Here is a 12,104-nt window from a genome sequence, read left to right as displayed (position 1 = left end):
AGACGGTACTACCAAATAGAAAATTCATAGTTAAAATACGACGTGAAACCTTTTTCATGAAGGAATGAAAGTATGAATGTAAGTAATCATCATCTATCACAGCATATTAAAATGAAGTATTAGTGATAAAGAAATTATTGTATGTGTAACTGTGCTCTTCCCCTTTCCTCGTTTATACATATACTCCGTCGTTGAAGCGCCTGCACCCCATGCACGCAACCGCTCGGACCTTCCTACTGCACTCCTACTCTAACTCGGTTAGATAACACTCGTGCACTTCGTGGCCATGTAGCACAAGTTGGTTCGTGTTTTACACTCAGTACTTTTTATGCTGTACGTCCACACTTTATTTATGCAATACTGAGCAATTCCGAAGTCAATCCGCAAGTAGTAATGGAGCTATTCATTTAGTGCATGCTCTGCTAAAAGAAAGCTCTAACCTAACCTAACCTAGAAATGTAAGAACGTGTAAAAATTTGGTTGAACCGTCTGCTTGAGTAATAAACAAATCAGAACAAAAAATACGTACCAATCTGTAGTAGGTGATCACTATAAGCTAGTTTTGCATTATAATTGCATAATTATGAACTATAAATTTTAATGCTGTTTCTATAATCACATTTTACTGACATGTGTGACGAATGTATTTTGAGAAATTGCACCGGAAAACAGGAAGTTGATAGTTTCCACACTTTTCTTTCCTTATGCACACACCACCATCGCGAATGTGTCTGCCTTCTCCGGACAAAATCACGAGCGATCCCTCGTCAAATTGTGCTCTGCTTGGAATCGGAATAAATACATACTGTGGTTTTCGCAATTATTGCATTTATAACATGTAAGTTTGCAAGCATATTATAAATGTGTATGCAGCTGGTTGACAGATGAGAAACAAAGAATGCAGACGTTAGATCATAAGTGGAAAGAATAAATGGTAGCGCTCATCAACTTTACCTATACTACCTGGAAATTGTAGGCATACGCCAAGAAGGAAAAGGATGTAAAATACATTAGAATAACATTTTCACGATGAAATATGTATAAGTGTTGAATGAATTTTCCCCATCAGTGGATTTCAGAAGGCTTATTATTATTATTATTATTATTATTATTATTGTTATTATTAATTTTCTAGTGGTGTCGATTTCAGTATACTGGGGATGAAACGTATTAATAACGAAAATACTGGGAATCCACATTGAGCATACGATGTATGATCCCAAGGCAGAGTTGGCGTGGGTCAATGAAAACTTGACCCACTACCCACCGTGACCCACTCTGACCCACCACCCACCATGAGCCACTCTGACCCACTGATCCACCGCCCACCATGTACCACTCTCATCCACTTTGACCTACTCTGACTCACCAAAATCCATCGTCATCAATTTTGAACACGATTCACGGCCTCTTCTGAACTAACTAAAGAGTTCACACTTGTAATAAAACAAGACTGAATTGTCACTAATCGGAGCTTGAATTTCTAGTCAATCCCTCGAGCACCACTGTTACAATAACGGTGGATCTGACCTTTACGATATAAAATGGTAAAGTGTTTGTCAGTTAGGAAATTGATACAGTTCGAGGTGGGGGGAAATTAGTGTGTGCCTAAAATATACTTGTACTAAGAGAGTATTCTTGCAAGTGTTAATTTCTGAACGCATTCCACAAGAAACTTATATTCGCACAAAAATACCTCTGTACAATATGGAAAAGTTTATGGTTTCTCAGTTCACAGTATTTTTCTGACAGAAGAGTTGAAAAATCAGTTATTCATAGGGTATAAAGGTGCTCTGGTACCCTATGTGAGAGAATCTTCATAAAGTATGCTCATAATTGTAATTTGTGTAATCACTAAAACACCACGTTAAATTTAAGTTAGAAATTTGCATAATTGCAATTATTATGAATATTTGTTCAAAAGTAGTTTACCTAAAGCAAAGAAGAGAGTTACTAAAAAGTAGGTACAAAGTTGAAAAACACAAATAAGCCATTAGTAATACAAGTATACATTTTCCGTAACTCGTAATTTTCCACCTTAAAACAAATCTGAAATCGGACTTATTTCCTGTTGGTAAATCATCCACAGTGGAATGATGTCCATCCATCAGCCAAGAAATAACTAGCTCGTCTATTTCTAGCTTGTCTAGCGGTGGGCCATTAACATTGATGAGCAACAAGTTAGACAATGTTTGAGCACTTAATCTATTTCTAATATCAGTCATCTGTCAATTCCTAAGGGGTAATCCCCGTTCGCACTTTGTCGTGGAAATTGATAATACTTCTACCCGATTTCTGCAACTTCTCATCGACAATCTACTTGTAAGACTCAAGTCTGATAACGATTTTTTCGGTCAGTTTTCAAATACTCAGCAAGAAGTATCATTTCTCTTCTCCATATCAACCATGTCAGTTGGTCATGTCAACCCATGTAGAACAGAAACATGGGTCATCTACCACGCCTTTGATAGGGAATCGTGTGAATAAATTATCAATTAAAGTCTCATAAACTGATGATTTCTTATTTGTTTATAAATTTAATTTTTGTAATTACACATGAAGGTTTGATACTATTACCAAGTTCCCTCCCCGTCTAGAAAGCGAAAGGGAACGAGATTTCTGGAAAGTATTCAGAGATGAATGGGAATTTCCCTCCTTGTTCAACTTCAATTACCACACTGCTGTTTGCCATGTGCCAAATTACGATGAATTTCAATAAAATTAACATAGTATAATTATTTCCTTGTTGAATTATCAATACTTTTCAGTGGAAAAAAGGATGAAATTTCAAAGTTTCAAATCAAAGTCAGTAGACCAACGTAAAGGGAAAAAAGTGTAAAATTTTCCATACAATTATGCGTACAATCCAAACTTCAAATTTCTGTGTAATTAAGCAAACAGTACAAATTTTAACCCTATTTTTCTCACAACTTTATGGGTTGATTGCCCTGTGCTGTGAGCGCTCCATATAATAAACATAAGCTTAAGCAATTATTATAGTAGAAAGCAATGGATATATGAAGCCAAGCACTGTATTTTTTGTTTGATTTTTTTTTTCTGAAATAACATCGATCGTTTTCGATCATTTTTACAAACCAACTGATTACCAATTTTCCATATATAGAAAGTGCCTCCCCCACACACATACAGGAGAATTTTAAAAAATGCTAGGACACATTCCGTTTATTTTCAATAAAGAGTTAATACACTGAATTTCAGCTCCGTAAGTTCAACGGCTTGCGAGATACTCATTTTTTTTTTCGCAAAAATTCGGATCCTCGCTACCTCCTTATTATGCATTATAATAAAAGCAAGATAACATCCCAATTTGGATTAAGGCCTAACTATATACCAAAAATAATTTCATTTGACTTTGCAATTTGACCGTGATGACCAGGCACACATAGTTACATTCAATTTTTTATAAATAATTTATATATTACAGTGATTCAAAAATGTATTTTTTCCAGTAGTTAGCTTTAAAAACTTACAGATCTCGAAAGCCAAATTGTAGTGTAAGTCCTACTGCTATTATTACTATTAAAAATATCAATATCCAAAAGTGCCTGATGTTCTTTTTTCACTTGGTTAGATATACTCACCTCAGGCATGTAGACAGAAACAAGTGGAAAAGAAAGGGAAATGAAGGTCTTGAAAGTAAAACGGAGACAAATTTACCAGTCTTCAGAAGATACTCTCTACAATGCAGTGAGCAGAGAGGGTCGGTAGATCATACTGAGTCGGTGGGTCGCAGTGGGTCATGGGTCGCAGTGGGTCACATGCTATTGACCCATGACCCACTCCATCTCTTTCCCGAGGGAATTTCATGTTTTTCGGGGAGAAGTTCCTCCGGCCAATTCCTGAAATCACCACTGGTCCGCATAGATCCACATCTCCATAAGCAATTGTCCGCCGCACATCGTCGGGCCGATCGCTACTATGGCGGTATATAAGCGGATTTCGAGCGGAACATCAAGTCGGTTGAGTAGCTGCAACCACTGGCGGCCAGATGACGGTTTTGTCAGGGTACCCGCAAAGGCGGTGCTGCGACGGATGTAGCCTTCGGACCATACGCTGACCGTGGCGGTTGTCCCAGCTTACGGTCGTGTGTGTGGCGGCACGGATTGGTTTTGTATTACCCACAATTCTTCACCCTTCGCGTGGTGAACGTCATTTGTTCTGGTTCTCATATGAACAGAAGAGCTTGGTAACGTATGCTGATCTAGGATGTAAGAGCAACAGATGGCAGCACTGTACTCATGTAACTATTATCAGACAGTTCATTGGGTTACAAAACTTTCCGTGACCGGTTACAGCAGAACATGTTACGTTATTTATTACTTGGCAAAATGTCAAATATACTGCTTAAAGCATTGCTCATTGCAATCAACTAGAAAATTACAATTCTCACTGACAATTACGAGATAGTAGTTCTGATATGCTTGAAAGGTATTGCCTTCACAGCCCACTCATCTCCGGATGGGAATGGAATTCTTGAAAAAAAATGGTGTTAAATCTTTGTATTTTAACCATGTATTGGTATAAAGGTTTCAGCGCTTAAGTGTCAATACGTTTCCAAAATTGAGAGTAGCTGATTAAAGGAGATATGAAGAGAAATTTTTGGGGGCAATCCTCCGTGGTTTGCGGTAGAACCGATTACGTCTTGCACATGGGGAAATAGGTGGGGAAATTCAGTGGCTGGGTATCGGCTAAAGGCGGGGGAGCAGCGGGATTATGGCGGATACCCCGCCGGCGGGACGAAGGCGTAATTAGTGTAATCGAGCAGGCGGCCCGGCGGTGGCGTCCGCCAGCGGCCCGCCATTCGCACGTCGATGGGCCTACGGCGGCCCGCTGGCGGAATGCTTATGGGGATTTGTTCTATAACAAAGGAACCTCCAGAAATATTGGCCTTGTAACCTTACTTTCTGATCCTCCCTCGTACGTCCGATTGATTCGCAAACCCCTCCATTTATCACTACGCCGTGAATAATCTGGATTTTCATTTGATGTACCACATGTTCATCAGAAAGGTCTATTTTGGGAAATTAAGAGCTATTTTCATGAGTCGAAAAAAATTCTGGTTTCCATTCTGATGAACTAACTCAAAATCAAGCTGACACAAAAGTAAATTTCGTTACAATTATATTCGAAATACAAGAGACCGAAACATTTTTTGAGGCGAAATATTTATCTTGTTCACCCTCAAACAATCGCTATTAGTACAAAAGTGTTCCCAAATAATTTTTATGCGGCTCTGATAATACTGATTGTTTTTACAAATACTTCACGTAAAAACATAGAAATCAATGTTCATAAAACTTACAAAATGACAAAGGCTATGCCTGTGTGCACGAGACCAACACATCGCAGTAATACAGAAATGGCTTTACCATTCCGAATTGATCCCAAGGGACCAATTCAAGAAAATTTCAATTTTTTCAGGAACTGTTAGTAATATTACTAAATTATAGTAACAAAATAACATTTCAGTGAGAGTTACATATTACTAAATGAATGGCACATTGGACCCAACGAGTAAATCTCCGAAGCTAGAGTAGAAAAGGAAGTTGGATCGAGAAAATTTCCTATCCCTCAAACCCTGCAGCGCTTGCCATGGCCCATTCCTACATTACTAGTTAGCATAAATTTTATGGACATATTTGTCTTTGTGGAGCAAGGTGGCTCTGTTACAGAGGAGTGAAATTGGTGGGTTGAGTCCCTGGTTCAATCTCCGGGGAAATAAGCTGTGGTGAACATCGTGTCTATAGGTTTTGTCGAGTACTTCCTTTTCCCTCTACATTATGTAACACCAGTTCTCCCATCATCATTCACTTGCCTTGATCACCCGTCTCTCTTACGCTTATCGGCATATTCGTGGGTATTTAAACAGAAAAATTTCATTTTTATTTCTCTTGGAAATTCCTTAGACTTTCCAATAGTATGTATAATATTGATTTCAAACCTTGAACTTAACACTGCATAAAATCTAATGGATTGTTAATAATGAAACAAAAATAGTTAAAGTTCTTTAAGCTTAGCATTTAAGGAGAGAAAAATTTTGAACTTCAGGGAAAGCAGAATGCTAGCGAACACTATTACTCAAGAGTAAAATTTTATGTTTTTCCATTTTCGTCTTGGAGATGTTTCCAGTCCTAAGGGCTCATACTTGTGTGACTTCGAATAGCTTCTATGGGGTGGTTATTGAAGAGTGGCGATCTTATTTGTTCCCTTAGGGAAAATATTTTAAAAAATACACTGAAACACGTGTACAATTATTTTAATTTAAAAGTCCAAATACTGAATTTTAGGTATTTAACCTTAACAAGCTTCAATATGTGGACAGCTTGTTAGAATAATCGGTTCTTATTCCCGTCCATCCTTCCACTTCGAATTTCAGTGTAAGTCTCTAGCTAGATCGATCTATCAGCCAGTATAGAATTATATATAGAAGAGATACTAACGAAGACGGTATTTTGATAGACGATATAAATATTAGATTTAGAACATTCCCAGATGACACAGCTTTCGTAGTGGAATCTTAAGGGAAAATAAGACGGAAAGTTCGAGAGAAAATTTTAAGAAGCTAGTATCTGAGGTAAGCTTATTAGTAATTACAACCAGTGATTATCTTTGGGGTAGCCAGAGGCTACGAGACTCCATTGGGGAAACTTCTCTGGTCGTCCTTGAATAATAATCGATGAAATTTTGCGTGCGCCACTGTTAGGGAGCATTATTAGTGAAGAGGAACTGCAAACTCTGATCATTGAACAAACGAAAGAATAGGCATGGCGAAATGAGGATTGGGACGGTAAAGTTATATTCCGTGCGGCTTTGAATAAAAAATCAGAAAACAGTATCATAAAATGTCTCGTCTGAAGTTTGGGTTAGAAACGCTGACATTATGCAAAGTGGATTAAAAACTACTGGAAGAATTCCAAATGTCGGATGAAAAGGGAGTTCTACAAAATTCAAGTTAGAAAATCTTACGAATGATAAGAAGCGGACAATATTATATGAAATAAGGTCTAAGATAGAGAGAACAGTGTAAAAAATAAATCCGTAATGTTAATCCAAACGTTGGATGCAGTTCAGATACATTCACAGGATGGATGAACGTAACCTAAACCATTTTTTTAAATACTTTTCTTTCATACTGAATAAAGGTTTATTTGATTAGCTGAACGTTTAACTCTGCTAAAGGATGAAGGTTCATCTATCTGGTTGAACGTTTAATTCTCCTGGAGGAAGAATACCCAAGTGAGAATGGGTTAAAGGTCTAAATGTGGTACAGTTAAAACTAAAATACAGAGGATAAATGGTCATTTCAATATACCCACAATAGACCCATCTTTTCTCCGTTACTTTGAATACCAATCCTAGAATTTTACATATCATTTCAAAAAATGTACACTAAATTCAAAAGAAATGTAGCATTGAGTAGCAGTTAACAATATCTTCTAGAAATCTAATACAGACCCGAAATCATGTAAAATATATTCTAAAAATCAATAAATGGATTCAACCGTTCCTTTGAAATATTGATTGGTAAATCATTAAAAATAAAATGTAGAAAATGAAGACATGAAAGTAATTAGATATATCATACGACTAATTATTATTTACAAACCAGGGTCTGATTATCAACACTTTTATAATTTTCAACATATTAGTAAAATATGTTCTAGTTAAATGTTATTTGTTCAGAGATACACACACACAAAAAGTATCCATGTAATCAAGAGTCGAATTGGGAATTTTGTATGTCAGAACATTTTTAAGCTCAATTTAATCTGCCACAATAGTAGCGACTGACTCATTAATGCCCAAACAAATTCAGTTTTGTTTGTAAGCGCTTCTTCTTTTTCCAGCCGTTATTTTGTCAATAGCTTGATCTTTCTCCCGCTATTACTTTTATTATATATTTTAATTAGTTTCCTGATAAAGCTCAGTACTTCCTTTCACTCGTTTCCAGTATATAAAATTGATCATATAATAGTTTCCTATTGACTTTTAACTGGCAAGTGCTTTGCAAAAAGCAAATAAATTGAATTCCTACATTTTCCTCATTTGGGACGAATTTCTATGCTAGAGATACACACTTACTTCTTAATAATCATTTATTAATTCGCGATAAGCTTACAGTCTTTAAAAAATGAGTATAGGGGCCTAGGTTGGATGGTCACTGATGGCAATGGTTTCCTGAAACGAAAGTTAGATTGTGCCGAACATATGAAAGTGAATATCAGCACAATAGGTCTCATCAATAACCAGAATTCGGAGGGAGATCTTGGGCTCTTGCCAGCCAGGCGTCTCCTGACATCTATTCACTTAGCTTGCTACTGTGTGACAATTGATCCAAAAGTTTAAAATATCCAACAAAATCAATGTCTGATGGGATAATAGACAAGAGAGCGGGATTGTTTCGTGCATATTTTCAGGATTCATGAATTCATTACGGGGTATTTTCATACAAACCCTGGCTTCCTTTATGACAGAAATGCTCATACCCTTTGCCCATTTTCTTCGACATTTCAAGTATAAGGGTACTAACTCCATGTTGTCGTTCACCTGATTGCGTTTTAAAATAAAAGCATCTAATTAATTATTGAATTGCTCTCTTTACTTTGTTTATAACTAGACACTACAATTTTATCTCAAAGGAAAAAAATTCTAAGTTCAATTTAAAATTATTTTGCGAAATAAACATTTCTGAATATAAATTTGATGAATATTAGTTATCAAATATCTACTATTTATCTGAACGACTAATGTACATGACAATGATTATGGACATGACTGTACATCAGTGTACTATTTCAGAAAAGGTTATCAAGGATTGAAATACATAGACAGGAGCAAGAACAAAATCTTACTACATGAAATTTGTTTTCTTAGGATTTGACACTGAAAAATTTACTGCAGCCCATATTGTAAGGGTTCGTAATAAATATTATACAGAGTTTCTTTGTGAACTCTATATTGTTTTCTTTTTTACTGTTTATTTTATTCTAAATTATATTGCATACTTTCTCTTATATTTCATTATTTTTGAAAGCCTTGTTGTTGCAATTTGAAATATCTGACTAATTGGTAAATAATATCCTTGGAAAACTGAAATAATTTCAAACAGGATTAAGTAATCTAAAAAGCCAGAAGTCTCAAGTGTTATTTTTTCGGTATTTGGAGGCGCTTAACGGTCTACCAATAGAGTAGCGGAGAAAACTGTCAACTTTACTAATACTACTTCCCCGGAGATCATGTCTGTGATATGAAAGATTAGACCTTTACATTTTTTATTCATGTACAGATTCTTGAATGTTGACTATATTGAAAACTTTTAGGAATATAAAGTTTTCCAATATATTTTATGATGAGTGCCATGAAAATGCAGTTTTGCTAAATCCCTTTAAATACTCTTAGCGCGTATGAGATTTTTGGTCTGTGTTTTCTGACGTGTTTTAAATTATCTTTCCGACTAAAATTCTTTACCACATTCTTCGCATGTAAGAATTTTCTTACTGTAATGTGTTCAGTTGAGAGTTTTCAAATGAGAGCTTCGACTAAACCCCTTTCTAAATTCTTCGCACTTGTGAAGTTTCTCTCCTGTGTATATTATGACGTGTGCTATCAATTACCTTTTTGACTAAATCCCTTTACACACGGTAGGTATTTATGAAGTTTCTCACCTCTGTGCTTTAAGAGGTGCCTTTTCACAGTACAAGTATGACTAAACATTTTTCCACATTCTCTACACATGTGAACATTTTCAATTGTATGTATAAGGATGTGCGCTTGCAATTGATATCTCGTAATAATTTTCTTTTTTGAACAACTAGTACTTGTGAGGCCTTCCACCAGTATGTGTAAAGATATGATTTTTTAAGTGAGAACTTCGGGTAAATCCCCTTCCACATTCTTGGCACATGTGAGGTTTTTTACCAGTATGTGTAAAGATGTGATTTTTTAAGCGAGAACTTCGAGTAAATCCCCTCCCACATTCTTGGCATATGTGAGGTTTTTCACCAGTATGTGTAAAGATGTGATTTTTTAAGTGAGAACTTTGAGTAAATCCCGTCCCACATTCTTGGCATATGTGAGGTTTTTCACCAGTATGTGTAAAGATGTGATTTTTTAAGTGAGAACTTTGAGTAAATCCTTTTCCACATTCATGGCACATGTGAGGTTTTTCGCCAGTATGTGTTAAGACGTGTGCTCTCACATTTGACTTACTTGCAAACCCCTTGTTGCACACTTGGCAATGGTGAGGTTTTTCACCGTTATGTTTAAAGATATGTTTTCTTAAGTTAGAGCTGTGAGTAAATCCCTTTCCACATTCTTGGCACTTGTGAGGTTTTATACCAAAATGTGTTAAGATGTGTTCTCTCACATCTGATTTTCTTGTAAACCTTTTGCTGCACACCTGGCACTGGTGGGATTTTTCACCAGTATGTTTAAAGATGTGTTTTCTTAAGCGACATCTTTGAGTAAATCCTCTTCCACATTCTTGGCAGTTGTAGGGTTTTTCTCCTGTACGTATTAACATGTTCGCTGTCCCAAGTGATTTCCCACTAAATCCCTGACAACACACTTGGCACTCTTGAGGTTTTTCACCAGTATGTTTAAAGATATTTCTTAAGTGAGAAGTTTGAGTAGATCCCCTTCCACATTCTTGGCACTTGTGGGAAATTTCACCAGTATGTGTTAAAATGTGTGCTTTCGAAGTAGAACTCCGACAAAATCCACCGCCATATTCTTGGCACATACAAGGTTTAACACATGTATGTATAAGAGTGTGCGTTTCCGTAGTTGATTTTGCAGTACACCCGTTTCCACTCTCTTCACGTTTATCGCCACTATTTAGTAACATTAGTTCTCTTTTATTAAATCGTTTTACATTCTTTTGATACGTATGATGTTTTTCACTTTTACGTGATCTTGACATAAGCGATAGAGTTAATCCTTTATAAAACGTTTTGCTAGTATCAGATTTCTCATTTGAATGAGAAATTGCCTGGTTTCGCGCAAAAACCGTATTCGCTTTTCTGCAAAGAGTGTGTTTATGGAACAAGTAAGAAATTAATTAAAAAGGAAATGCATAGAAATAACATGAAAGAACAAAGAAATGTCTTAAATGTAAAATACAGCAGCAATGGCGAGATACTGATCACAAGATCCTTTACTATTACAACTACCAGAAACTGTTAGCAAAACGACAAAAACAATTAGATTTAAAATAAATACAGGGTGTCCGAGAAGTCCTTCCCTGATTACAGAAATTGATAACTCCGGCTAGAAATAAGGTAGAAATATGAAACTGGTGTTGAATTGTTTACAAACTAGAAAAGTTTTGGTCACATCAGTACACTTCCACATGAGCACCCTTGGTAGCACGTAGCACATCTAGGCCATATTCAATTTCCATCCACACATTACCCAACATCACTGGAGGGATCGATGCAACGACTGTGGTTATTCGTTGCTGCAGGGTTTCAAGATCTGGTACACGTGTTCGGTAGACCTCGTCCTTGACATAACCCCATAAAAAGAAGTCTAATGGGGTTATGTCAGGAGAGCGTGGAGACCAAGCTGTTGGTCCATCACGACCAATCCATCACCCAGGAAATGTCCTATCGAGATAGCCACGGACGTCCAAACCCCAATGAGGTAGTGCACTGCCTTGCTGAAAAACGACATCGGGGCGATACTGAAGCAGCTGAGGAACAGCATACAGCTGCAAAATATCCAGGTACACTGCAGATGTGTTGGTATCCTCAGCGAAGAAGAATGGCCCGATAATTCGAACGTGCAATAACGCGCACCAAACATTCACCTTTGGACTGCCTCTGGTGAACTCCCTGACCTCCCTGGGGGGTTCTGAACCCCAAATGCGTACATTATGGCGATTCACTACTCCACTGACAAAGAATGTCGCTTCGTCGGAAAAGGCAATTCGTCTGAGATAACCATTATCGTCCTCAATACGTGATAGCATTTCGACTGCAAAGTCATATCGACGTGTACCGTCGTCGGGCAACAAGGCCTGAACGAGTTGCACTTTGTAAGCACGAAACAATAAACGTTTGTGTAAAATGTCATGCATAGAG

At 36.9% G+C, this 12,104-nt stretch overlaps 1 protein-coding gene across 3 annotated transcripts in view; it reads right to left on the bottom strand.

Moving 5' to 3' along the window:
• LOC145681208 (uncharacterized) overlaps positions 1-12,104 on the bottom strand; it is a 140,540-nt gene that overhangs the window by 105,141 nt on the left and 23,295 nt on the right. The window contains exon 3 of one of the 3 annotated variants that reach the window (XM_081752733.1): positions 5,941-11,042. The exons of the other annotated variants lie outside the window; for them this stretch is intronic. Coding sequence (XP_081608859.1) covers positions 9,833-11,042 — 1,210 coding nt within the window. The 3' untranslated portion in view covers positions 5,941-9,832. Of the gene's footprint in view, positions 1-5,940; positions 11,043-12,104 lie in introns of those variants that run through there. 3 annotated transcript variants of the gene reach the window in all.

This window comes from Thermobia domestica, chromosome 3 (genome assembly GCF_964235325.1).
Source record: "Thermobia domestica chromosome 3, izTheDome1.hap1.1, whole genome shotgun sequence".
Classification (NCBI taxonomy): domain Eukaryota; kingdom Metazoa; phylum Arthropoda; class Insecta; order Zygentoma; family Lepismatidae; genus Thermobia; species Thermobia domestica.
The sequence above is the reverse complement of the archived record's forward strand: the minus strand, read 5'-3'. Positions and strand labels throughout refer to the sequence as shown.